At 37.8% G+C, this 12,600-nt stretch overlaps 1 protein-coding gene across 1 annotated transcript in view; it reads right to left on the bottom strand.

The window, feature by feature from the left end:
* The window catches only part of LOC127573574 (uncharacterized), a 245,881-nt gene that overhangs the window by 52,863 nt on the left and 180,418 nt on the right, over positions 1-12,600 (bottom strand). The window contains exons 116-124 of the mRNA XM_052021930.1: positions 11,993-12,122; positions 10,055-10,245; positions 9,127-9,214; positions 7,152-7,272; positions 3,632-3,810; positions 2,729-2,875; positions 1,656-1,783; positions 641-774; positions 111-205 (exon numbers count right to left, since the gene is read on the bottom strand). Of these exons, the coding sequence (XP_051877890.1) occupies positions 111-205; positions 641-774; positions 1,656-1,783; positions 2,729-2,875; positions 3,632-3,810; positions 7,152-7,272; positions 9,127-9,214; positions 10,055-10,245; positions 11,993-12,122 (1,213 nt within the window). The remainder of the gene's footprint in view (positions 1-110; positions 206-640; positions 775-1,655; positions 1,784-2,728; positions 2,876-3,631; positions 3,811-7,151; positions 7,273-9,126; positions 9,215-10,054; positions 10,246-11,992; positions 12,123-12,600) is intronic.

Here is a 12,600-nt window from a genome sequence, read left to right as displayed (position 1 = left end):
CAGTCCCATAACCTAATCAATAATGCTTATCATAATCGTCAAGTGCTAAAGCAGAAATTGGGATTCCATTTCACAGATCAAATCATAACAGTATTGCAATATCTACATACCGCCACTTCTTCAGGATTCAGATGTGTAAACGTTGCAAAGTCCATGCTGATATTATTTTTTGCAAGTTCACTCAGATCATTTGCATTAGAACCATCTTAAGGAAAATAATAAAAGAACAATGTATTATATAAGATTAGAAATCCACACATATTCATTTACACCTATTTATACTCTTTATGAGAAATAAATAATCATTCATACGATTTGTCTTCTGGTGTTCTTACACACCAGATTTTCTGATCTCTTTCCACCTATAAGATGGCAAATATGTTTAGAACTATTGCAACATAAACTGATATAATTGCTTGATTTAAAATAAACAGTAGCCTAGAAATTCATTTGCTAGTTTTTATTAGCTCTAGACAGCTTCATAGTAAGCAATAAGTTAATTCATCCATCCTCCTGCCCTGCCACCAATGCCTAAGACTAAATTTGTCAATCACCCAAGATTATTAACTATTCATTTACAATCTAAATAAAAATATTGTTCAAATACTGCATGGTCAACCACAAGAGTCAGGGAACATACCGAGGAATGGCTTTATTAGATTGAAGTAGGCAATGGTGCTATTTGGCTGAGATGCTAATTCTTTCACTGCTTGAGTGTAAAGCAGGTTCTTCTTTGATTGAGTGCATGTGGAGATATCCAGCGTACCAGCATTCCTGTGAGATAATGAAGAAAATTGTAATTTTGAAAAACAAAAACACTAGTATTCTAACAATGTCTTTCTGTTCTCAAAAGTCACATATACATAATTAACCCATCTTAATTGTCAGTTCAGCCATCATCACAACCTGCCCCATTCTGCCACTAACCTGATGATCAGCAGCCAGATAAAGGCAGCTGCAGTAAAATGGTGACTGGCATTTGACCCAAAGTAGACTAGCCAGCACTGCTGTGACAGACTACTGTTCGCTCCTTCAGAAGGAATGAGCATATCTTCTTTAACTGATTTTTGCAGTATTAGGAGAGCCCCAATTCTTTCACCAGTTCCAGTCTATTTGTGTCTAATCCTACTTCACCCTCTTTAAGACTTCACTTCCATCTCAGGTCGATGGAAGAGCTGATTTTTGGGTCCCAACCAAACCGATAACTTGTTAATCAATGCTCATTCAAAAGAGGACTATGTTGCCCATGACAATGGAAACAGACGCTTGAAAATTCTTAACAGTATTCAGGCTAGTTTGGGGACTCGTATAACCAGGTTATCAAAACAAGTTCATAGAGCAAGTGTTTAAAATTGAGAATTCCAGACTTCTGAGAAAATCTAGAATTTGTGGCGGTGATGATGATGATGATCCTAAATTTGAATCCTTTCTGAACCCCGTATGAACTGACCAAGCAAAAGAATTTGCAATGACAGGACATCTGCCATTTCAAATATAACATTAATTATCTCCAGAAGTTAGGAACATTTGTACCTTTCACCTTTTCACTGTTGCTATTTGATTGCATTTAATGCTGAGGAATCATACAGACTTAGTTCTGCGTTAGATCATTTGACAGAGGTAAATGAATAGGAAATGTAAAATATAGCACTTGCATCAATTCTGAAATGGTCATGAGTTGACTTTCATTCAGGGTACACAAGTTTGATCCACCAATAGCTTTCAATGAAACTGCATCGAGAGTTCCACCACTCTGGAGATATTTTGTGATGATGGCTTTAATCTGAAAAACAGTTCATTAATTATTAAACTAAATTTAGCAAATACATATAATGTAATGCTCCTCTTCCTATCTCTGAGTTTCTTGCTTTCACTTTCTCTCTATTCTCCACCCCTTTTCCTCACACCCCCTCTACCTCAAATTGATTCTTTTTAAACCCCTTCATACTCTTTTCACAGAGATAAAAATAAAGCTTCCAAGATGCTTTTTTATACCATTTTCCTTCTCTATATTTGAAGTAACCCGTGCCACATCTACCACTGCTAATCCCTGTCAATGTTAAATTACATCCGACTACTGGTAAGACTCCCTGGAAATTTGCATTTTGATCACGACTTAACCCCATTCTTGGTCTAACCCCATTCTTGCACTAATTTCTATGAAGAAACAGTAAACTCAGCTTGTTGCCTCTCTCCCCTTTTCATAAACTTTGCAAACAGTCTTGCCTCAGACTTGCATTCTGTCATGGCATGGCACAGAGCAAGTCACCATCACATGACCTGCATCAGAACAGTTCTGATGAAGGGCCTGATGCATTAACTCTCTTTCTCTTTCCACAGATGCTGCCTGACCTGGTGAATTTTCAGCATTTTCCAACATTTTCTGTTTTATTTCATATTTCTAGCACATATAGTTACTTCTGATTTTCAAGCATCCTGTCAAGGCTTTTAAGAGGTCTGTTTCTTGCTTGGCAAAATTGACAATTTTACTAAATTTTACAGCAATGTCAAATACTCCAGCAGGCCACTGAAATAGTTTTGGATTTCTATCTATGTTATTAGCAATTATGATTTACATGGTTGGGCTGTGCATCCATAATCCAAGAAAATAATAGCATTTAGTTGTAGGGGTTTAAAGCTCTTCAAAAGGTCTCAAGGAATTGGATTCTAAATTTACTTCAAGCCTATGTCTGCATATTCTTAACTAAAAATTTCCTGCTTTTGATACCGTTGTGTTTTCCAATTCTTGTGCCATTAATGCAGAAAGTGTTTCAATTTCAGTGATATTCCAGCTGCTGATTTCTGTCACATTGAACACAGTGGATATGTTCCCGAGCAGCTGAATCTGGTTTTCTGGTAAGCCATTGGGGTAAATCTGTTTCAGAAAATCCAAATTAGAAAAATTTGATGAGTTTTTATCCATATTAATTCATTACATTTGAAACAACAGCCATCATTCTAAAACAAATGTTACATTTTGGTCATCAGAATAGCGGACTATGCCTTCTGCTTAGTAATATTACTTGACCGAAACATATCTATTGTGATATTCAAGGGACCTGAAGAAATGTAAACCTTTGAAGAACTTCTTCAAAAAAGATTAAAATACCCTGTAATTTGGGCTGATTAACTGGGCAGCATATGAAGAGTTAGTGCTGTAAAACTAGATAAAATCCCATGTTTGCTTATCAGACTAGAGAATCAATTTGAAATGCATTTGGTTCTATAAAGTATGGTAGGCCACAATAATATGACTGTAAAGCTTAAGAAGTTTGTAAATTCCTGTTGTACAAGTAGAAGAGAGAAAACATAAAAGTATCATTAAAATCAGAGGACAAAAACAAAAAGCTTAGTTTATATTGCGCCTTTCTGATACAGCAGTGCTCTTGTGGGATGATTATCAGATTGGTTCTACAGTTTAAAAAAAACACCAGATTGTTGCTCAAGCTACATGAAAATGCAACCATTCTTGCAATTTGGTTCATTTCTAACCAAACGTCCTTAAGCATCAGATTTTTGAGGAATACTTTTTATTGTTGATTTCAATTCTAAATCATTCATCTGAAAAAATGGTAAAATAATGACATGACCGTGCGTTATAGGTTGTAGGAGGATAAATTGCATTACTTACCAGACTGAGTTTGTTTTTCAGGATTGTAAGTTGTTCAGTATCAAAATTAAGAGTTCCCAGTGTCACCACATTGTCTTTTAATACATCATTACTCAAACAGGCCTCCAACTGGACAGCATCATAATCCACCGGGGTCAGCTCACTAATTCCTTCTACTGTTATTTGTCCGACAGTACAGTCTGCAAGCACAGGTTTTATGTGATCAATAAACTTGGTATTTTCAAAATATTTTATGTAATATATTTGGGTTATTAACATTGCTAGTTACAATACTTGAATAGATGCCTTCCATTGAGAGTAAGACAAGAGAACGGTTCCATCGGTTAAAAGATGCACAAGAGTCACAAAGAGAGTAGGAAACAAATGGAAGGAGGAGGACCAAGAAGGTTGGATTAATTTACACAGAAAGCAAAATGAGGGGAGGTAAATTTGACAACCACTGAAAACGAGCACTAGGACTGTGATTGGCAAATGTTCCTCAGCTGTTGATTGTGATGCAATGGCAGGTCAATTCTGTCCTGCCTGTAAATTTCAATGATTCCAATGTCCAGTGCTGTTGATTATCTCAAGGCATCAGGAGGCCAATAATGCATGTTGGCTAGTTAAAGCTAAGCTTCTTCTACTTTACTTGAACCTCTCAAAAGGGGAGCAGCAGGGTTTTCCATTGTGGTCTGATTAAGTGGTAACAGGATTCTATGCGAATCTGACCTGAGAAACAATGGAGAACAGATAAACATTGAGGTAGGTGAGATCTAAGGTTTTTGGAGCCTACACTTGCATCCTTTTATGTCAAGCTACAAAGGAGAAGGAAATTCAAGCAAGGCCAAGCAGCCTTTCAGACACATCCTCAGAAGGCTGTGGAAGTAGATAGCCAGGAGGTCAATGCCAGAAACCATGCCCTAAGAACCTTGTGAAAAATGCAATGATAACGTAACGTTCATGATTAGTGAGCGATGCCTCTTTAAATACCTTGTCTGAACAACTGGATGACTAACCTCAGAGACCTGCCAAGGTATCACCCATGCTTCACACAGCCTCCAAAACTTATGTCAGCCATGACCAACCAACATTTATATACTCTGCAACACCCTCATTCACATAGCACAGCAGCCAGTATCACACCCACATCTTGCACACAGTGGCAAGCATATAGATGCATAATGCTCACCAACAGCTAGTAGAGCTGTGTCTCACAACTTCAGCAACCCTGACTTGCTGTGCTGTCTGTGTGGAGTCTGCAATGTTCACCCCGTGACAGCTTGGGTTTCCTCCAGGTGTTTTGCTTTCCTCCCCCATCCCCAAGATGTGTGGTTGGTAGGTAAATTGGCGGCTGTAAATTGCGCTTAATGCACAAGTGATTGGTAGAATCTGAGGGACACTGCTAGAAATGTGGGGGAGAATAAAATGGTGCTTGATGGTTGGCATGGATACTGTGAGCTAACTGTGCCTTATGGCTTTTATTACATCTCCTGCATACCTGTGCATGGATGAGTTCATTAGCCATGTTCTGGATTATAGACCTTACGGTCCTATGGTCAACCCCATAATTAGTAAGGTAACTCAAATGGAGTCAGCACAGCAAACTTGATGCAAAATAAAGGCAACTCAACTTCTATCAGGAAACAGAGCACTCGCCTCCATAATTCACTGCCTTCAGTCCCACATCAGTTGGACACAGAGTAGAATCCTATTACTATGTGCTGGAATTGACTTGCTTCAATTGCAAAGCAATATGCTAAAAGTCACTGCAAATCTGCATCAAGGAGAAGCCTACGCTCAGAGCAAAGCTGCATGCTCTTTCTACCTGCTTTTCTCTAACAAGAGAGAAAATATGTTTAGCTCTCTTTGTGCAGAGAGCCTCAGTGACTTCTCTCAAAACACTGGATAATAAACTTGCCAATAAACCTCAGAAACTTGCCAATGTATCACCCACTCTTCACATAGTTATCAACAACTTCTGTTAGTCATGTCCAACCCAACATTTATATGCTCTGCAACACAGCAGTATCCTGGAAGGAACCAGGCAATTATCACTAACGAGGTCCTTGATCTGCTCTCAGTTGGTTCTCTGCAGTAGGTAGCAGATTTTATTGAGGGCATCCTTTTGAAATGCACACATCTTGGATACAGTTCTTCACCAAAGCAAGGTGGAATTGCTGTCTGTAAACTCAAGTTGAAAGTTGCCTCCTGTTATGAGCCCTTCTTCCCAGCTTTCTGTCCTGTTGTGTGCAGTATTTTATTCTTCCAGAAACACTATTCCAAGAAGAATGCCCACTGTACACCCATATCAGTGAGCAACTGGATCATTAAAAATCTTGAAGTCAGCAAAAGGTTCTCCAGCACCTAGAACACTACTACTCCCTGTGGAGTATTTCAACCTGAAAGAACCATAGGATGCACCACACACGCATAGAATCACACCAAAAGCCAGAATGAGACAGGCATCAACTAACCCGTTATAGAGTTGATACTTTTAAATAGCACTGGCATGGGAGGATTATTGCATTACTTCATAAGACATTCATTGTGTGCATACTGACACCTTAACCAATATCATGTCTGGCACAACCTGTCTTATATGTGGAACTGTTTACCACAGATATTACCTTAAAGCTCTGAGGGCATTTGTCAAATCCAATAAAGTAAGCTATCCATTTCCATTTTTTACCAGTGTGTCAGAGACAAATTACAATATAGTGATGGTAAAGAACGTGTATTATAGTGATGAAAAGTGCAAGAAAGTAGATAGAAGTGGATAATTATGTACAGAAAATCAGAAATACATCTGGTTGTGTTTTTTGTCCATGAGCAATAACACACGAGGTTAACTTACAGTCCCTTTCACAACTGATCACATATCATTTTAATGGAAAGCTTCACATTTCAATGTTTTTCATTTGTGTAGCCAGGGGAGAATATAGGGCCTTTGACTGGTTAGACTGGCTGGTCCCCATAGGAGTTTACATATATTAAAGAATGACATATATTCTGCATTTACAGGCACTTGAAATTTAACCAATTATAAATTTACGAAAGCTGGTTGATATTTTTGAAATAATTATTTTAAGAAACTGATGGGAAAGCAATGCAAGTTTGTACCAGATATAGATATCCATAAAAATTTAATCTCAACAAGTTTGCAGTCTTCAAAAACAGATTGCACGTTTGACTAACCACACAAAATATCTCGCCCATGATGCTAACTCAAATGTACAGATACACATATAGGTGCCAAAGTCCATTTGACCCAGACTACCTCATTAAATCATTTTAAAAAAACATAATTTTCTCCATTCTATCAGTTTATTTTTAAATGAATTCTTGATTTTGTCTCCAGTAAAATCCACAAGGATTTTTCCACTCTTATGAAAGGCAATGAAGTAGACACATAGTGGCTCTATTCATGAGCCCAAAATCATATCCACAAGGAACTCCCATTCTTTTTTTCCTAGTTGACAATATCTCTATACAGAGGGGTGTACTTCCTATTGATTTTCTTGCATTTTTACTGATTATATACCTGCTGCTCGCCTTGATCTTCTACGTCTTCCGAGCCGCTTCATGAACTTTACTATGTCGTTTGGTCTTCTAAACCTTTTCACTTTCCTGATAAACCTTGGGAGGGCTGTATTAAAGACAAACTGCAGGGTACAAAACAGAAACATAGATCAGTAAATGATTAATTATATGCATTCCTGTTTGGTAAAAATACAAGAGAAACAAAGGACTACAGATGCTGGAATCTACTTTGAAAAGCTTACACAGACTTAAAAACTATTGATTCTATTGTGGAAATGACCAAAGATAAACAAATCTTGCATCTGAAGGGGACACATGCTTGATCCCTAAATTTTGTGTAATGCAGGTTTAAGGAATACTACTATTTGCTATCAGTTATACAAAAAAATGCAGTATACAAGCAGTAGAGGATGAAAGCAATCTGCAGATATAGTTAAGAAGGTTCATAAACAAGTAAGAATCCATGAGAATTTCTGCACAGAAACCAGATTTCTGAAACTGATCACTTTAATATACAGATTTTGAAGTTTTTGTTGTAACATTGCTTTTAAATACACTTCTCATCTTCATTAATGCTTGCCTAGTATCTGTATCCCCTTTTGTGAAATATAAACTGGTCTCTTCTTCATAGAGTTAGAGAATAGTTACAGCCTTAACTTTTTGGTTGTTAAGTCTGTATTAGCTCCATACTAAAGCAATCCAATTAATCTAATTCCCCATCCTTTCACCGCACTCCACAAATTCTTTCCTTTCAGATACATACAATTCTCTTCTAAACTGAAAAATTGAAGCTTCCCCCAATACTAACCCTGGCAGTGCATTCCAGATCTTAACCACTTGCTGTGTAATAACATTTTTGTCATTCACCTTCATTCTATGTCCACCAGTTCTTAAGCTCTCTGCCAATGGGAACAACTTTTCTTTATCTACTTTATTCTCACTTTCTTGATTTTCAGTACAACTGTCAGATCTACTTGCAACCTCCTGTCTTCCAAGGAGAACAGCCCCAGTTTTTCCATCCAATAGTTCTATCCAAATAATTGAAGTTCCTTTCATCTGGAATCACTTTGATAAATCTCTTCTCTGCACTCTCCAAAGCCTTCATCTCTTTCCAAAAGTGTGGCACCCAGAAATGGAAACAATATTCCACTGATGGCCAAACCAATGTTTTAGAGAGGTTCATTATGATTTCCTTGCTCTTTTATTCCTCTTTTTATAAAACCCAGGATCACACATGCACTTTCTCAACCTGCCCCTCCTCTTTCAACAGGATACACACATACACCTCCACCTCTCTGTTCTTGCCCCCCTTTTAGGATTATGTCCTTTAGTTTATATTGCTGTTTCTCAGAGATCAGAATAATATTTATCTAAATATTGGTAGTATATCAATATTCTAAAGTAGTGGCTGCAAAACAGAACATGACTTTGTAATAAAATGTATATAGAAGGCAGGCATGAAGGTAATCTTGGGTACAGAGATTTTAAGAGTCCTTGTCTTATGAACCCTCTCAAGTCTGTACATGGATTTAAAGTATACAGTCACTTCCTGCTCTCAGTCGCTGGGACATATCAAGCGTTAATGAATATTAGTTCTGGAATTCAGTGGAAAATAAATCTAACAGGATGATCCATGAGTAAAAGTCTTGAGATTTTACATCGTGTAGCCAAACTGCAATTAGATTATGAATATTAAATGATGGATATTAAATTAAATCTTACTCAATTTGATTTATGATGTAGTAATATTTAAAATAATTTAAAATGGACACAAAATGCAAAATGTTTCTTCGCGAGGATTCAATCCTTTAATTAAATGAAGGTGAATTGTTTGCAATTTGGATACTTTCAGCATTTTTACAATTGATAGATAAAATTGGAACAAAAAAATCTGTAGAGAATTAATCATGGATGCATAAAAACATTTAGTGGTCACACACATTTAAAGCATTGATACATAATTATTTAAACAGTACCAGATTCACTTGACTCCAGGCTGTGGATAAAGCCAAAGGAAGATTTCCGAGATTATTCACTGTACTGGTCGACCATGAACTAGGGAAACTATGAAACAAGCAAGTAACTCGTTCAATAAATGAAGAGATGCACATGACAGTTTTCATCTCAGGCTCTAGTAGAATTTTTCACTATAAAAGCTATTAATTAAAGAGTAGTTTCTTAAGATTGATTCCCCTCATTTGTACAATAATTAAGCATTCCATTTTAGGCATCTTTATTAGTCACATGTACATCGAAACACACAGTGAAATACATTTTTTGCGTAGTGTTCTGGGGGCAGCCCACAAGTGTTGCCATGTTTCCGGTGCCAACATAGCATGCCCACAACTTCCTAACCCGTACGTCTTTGGAATGTGGGAGGAAACCGGAGCACCCGGAGGAAACCCGTGCAGATACGGGGAGAACGTACAAACTCCTTACAGACAGTGGCCAGAATTGAACCCAGGTTGCTGCTGCTGTAATAGCGTTACACTGAATGCTACACTACCATGGCTGCCCTCTGGTATTATAGCCAAACACTTTAACCTGCAAGTATAAAAGCCATTCTGGCTGTGTTGTTGGAGAAGGCAGCAGAGTGCTTATTGCTTCATCCTGCACCCAACAACAGGACTCTGTTCCAAGTGCCTGCATTAGTTGAATTAAATACATAAACTGCTTCATTGGAAAGAAGTGGTGGCTATGCCCTTTTTGTTTTAAAGGTAATGATGGATTAACGAAATTCATGGATGCCTTTGAAAGTTCAAAAATTGACTCAAAGCATCATAATTTGTTTCCTCAATAATTTAATTGTTATTCATTAATACTATTAAGTACAAATTTAGTAAATGTAAAGCATGAAATTTCAACAACTCTGATATCTTAACAGACAAGTAGTTTAAGACTCACCCATATCTGCTGGCTTTGTTGACAAGCAGGGATTCAATTGCAGTCTTTTGATCATCTGAGTACGAGGTGCATTCCCTCAATGGATCCAAAACGGTAACATCACAGTTAGAGATAACAGTTCCTGGAAGGTCACAGGTCAAGCGGCCTAAAACTGCAACGTCCTCCCTTGTCAGATTTCTACCACCAATGCCCTGAAGTCATAGATTGAAGCACACATTTCAACAGCAGAACATTTCGTTTGCAAGTGATCAACCAGAACAATGCCAGGAGTGTGACAAATACTTGAAAAGAGTCAGAATTATACAGTAATATGGCACAGAAACAGACTCAACTCATCCATGCCGACCATTGGTACCCACCTAAGCTAGTCCCATTTGCCTGCATTTGGCCCATGTCCCTCTAAACCTTTCTATCCACGTACTTATCCACGTCTTTTAAATGATGTTACTGTACCTGCCTCAACTACTTTCTCTGGCAGCTTGTTCCATAAACGCACCACCCTCTGTGTGAAGGAGTTACCCCTCAGGTCCCCTTTCAATCTTTTTCCTCTCACCTTGAACCTAAAGCCTCTAGTTTTGCTTCTCTTCCCTGGGAAAAAGACTACGTGCATTCACCTATGCCCCCCATGATTTTATGACTCATTTGCAAACAGAGAAGATATCTGCAATATATATTCAATGCGTTTTTAAATCAAGTAAGATTTAACCACAATGGCTAAGGAATAATGGCCTGGAAAAGGACAGGTGCAGTGTAGGTTGGATTGGATTTTATTGCTGCAACATGGCAATGTAAGTGGGGCTGGGTGCTTTGTTTGTGCCCCTTCTGTGTGGCCATCAATAGAAAAAGCAGAACTGGCAAGGCAGTGGTGCCTTGCCCGCAGTGCTCTCAAGGCAAAGCATATCTGCATGATGCAAATTATCATCTACTTCTCTATCAAGACCAGATCCCGGCAAATGTGAAACACAGAAATGTGTCAACCACCAGTTGTACCAATCTCATTGTAACAGTCAATCCAGAAAATTGTGTTTCAGTAAACCTTATCCCTTGAAGCAAATTCCATATTAAAGCCAGAATTATTCCAGAAACTTGTCCCACCATACATCCCTTTCTCATGGAGACGACAAGATTTTATAGCACCTTGTACAAAGTCAAAATTAACACCCAAAAACCCTTCAGAATTGCATTCATAGGGCAATTAAGGCACCAGCAATATCAACCCACAGTTTAATTAAAGCTCTGAACTCCTGTTTGGACTGATTTGCCACTGCATTCTGGCTAGGTGCAGTAAATTTTATCAGTATGCCTTTTTCCTGCTATTATTTATCAATTCCAAAATGTACATCATTTAAATGACATTATATGTATGTTGTGTGAATTTCATGATGCAAAAAATTAAAAGTACCTCAGATCTCTGCTTAAGAGAAACAATTGTTAGAAGATGGGTTTTTTTAATCAAACAAGAAAGCAGAAACCAGAGGAGCTATTTCAAACACTTCCTAATAAATGATAATTTCAGATACTCTGTTTGATGACATGTTATCATGTACAATTAATCTGCTGGCATTTCTCAACATAAGAGTTCAGAAGTTCCAGGATTCACCAAATATTTCTTGTTTGCATTTCATCATTGGATTCCCCTTCAAGACCAAATTCTGCTAAGAATTTATAACCCTAAGCTGGAGAGTCTGCTTTGCATCCTGTGCTGATTTGAATGAGGATTGTAGGGCTGCAGACAAGAAAGGGAAGAGTAAGGCATGTTCCCTTTTTATAAAGTTATTTGTGGTTTGTCTTACGTTTTTAATTATTTACAAGTGTTTTTTAGTTTGCCTGAAATGTTAAACATTTTCCTAACTCCACCGATGCTATCTGACCTGCTGACCATATCGGCAATTTCTATTTATGTTTCTAATTTGAGAATATTAAACACATTGTTCTTACCAAGCAAGTGAAGGCATTATTCAACAGCCTTTGTCGCCGACGTGAGTTTTTCTGTAAGATATCAATGTTTGACTTTCCAATTGCTTTAAAGAATTTCTTGCAGTTTGGAGATGTTCTGAAGTCAGAAGAGCTGAAATAGTCAGAGGATGTCATTTTAATGTTCATCTATTTATGATATGATTTTGGTGAATTTTTAACAAAATAAGGCATAATTACTATCCGGCAACCTCCCTGTTCCTGAAACTTAACTTTGACAAGTGTGGTGTCACAATCCTTCATTTTTTTGAACCATTTAGTGGTGGTGGTCAAAGTGTTCTGACTCCAGTAGTAGGCTGAAGTAGGGGGAAAATATACTGGGTCTCATGGTAGTGGGGGTTGGTCCAGAATACAAGAGAGCAATTTGGTGACTGGGAAAGCAGACAGATTTGCGAAGGTTTGAGATGTTCTATTTGGTAGCTTGGCAAACCTCAGGAAACACTCCTGGCTCTCCTGGCCAATAAGCAGTGTTAAAAGTGGCATCTGGAGTAACTGACTCAGCACTTCTCTCTTGCTAACAGCTGCCACATCTCCCAAGGTCTGGGAAATAAAAAATGAACTCACTATTAAGA

The sequence above is a fragment of the Pristis pectinata genome, chromosome 8, assembly GCF_009764475.1.
Source record: "Pristis pectinata isolate sPriPec2 chromosome 8, sPriPec2.1.pri, whole genome shotgun sequence".
NCBI classification, from domain to species: domain Eukaryota; kingdom Metazoa; phylum Chordata; class Chondrichthyes; order Rhinopristiformes; family Pristidae; genus Pristis; species Pristis pectinata.
The sequence above is the reverse complement of the archived record's forward strand: the minus strand, read 5'-3'. Positions and strand labels throughout refer to the sequence as shown.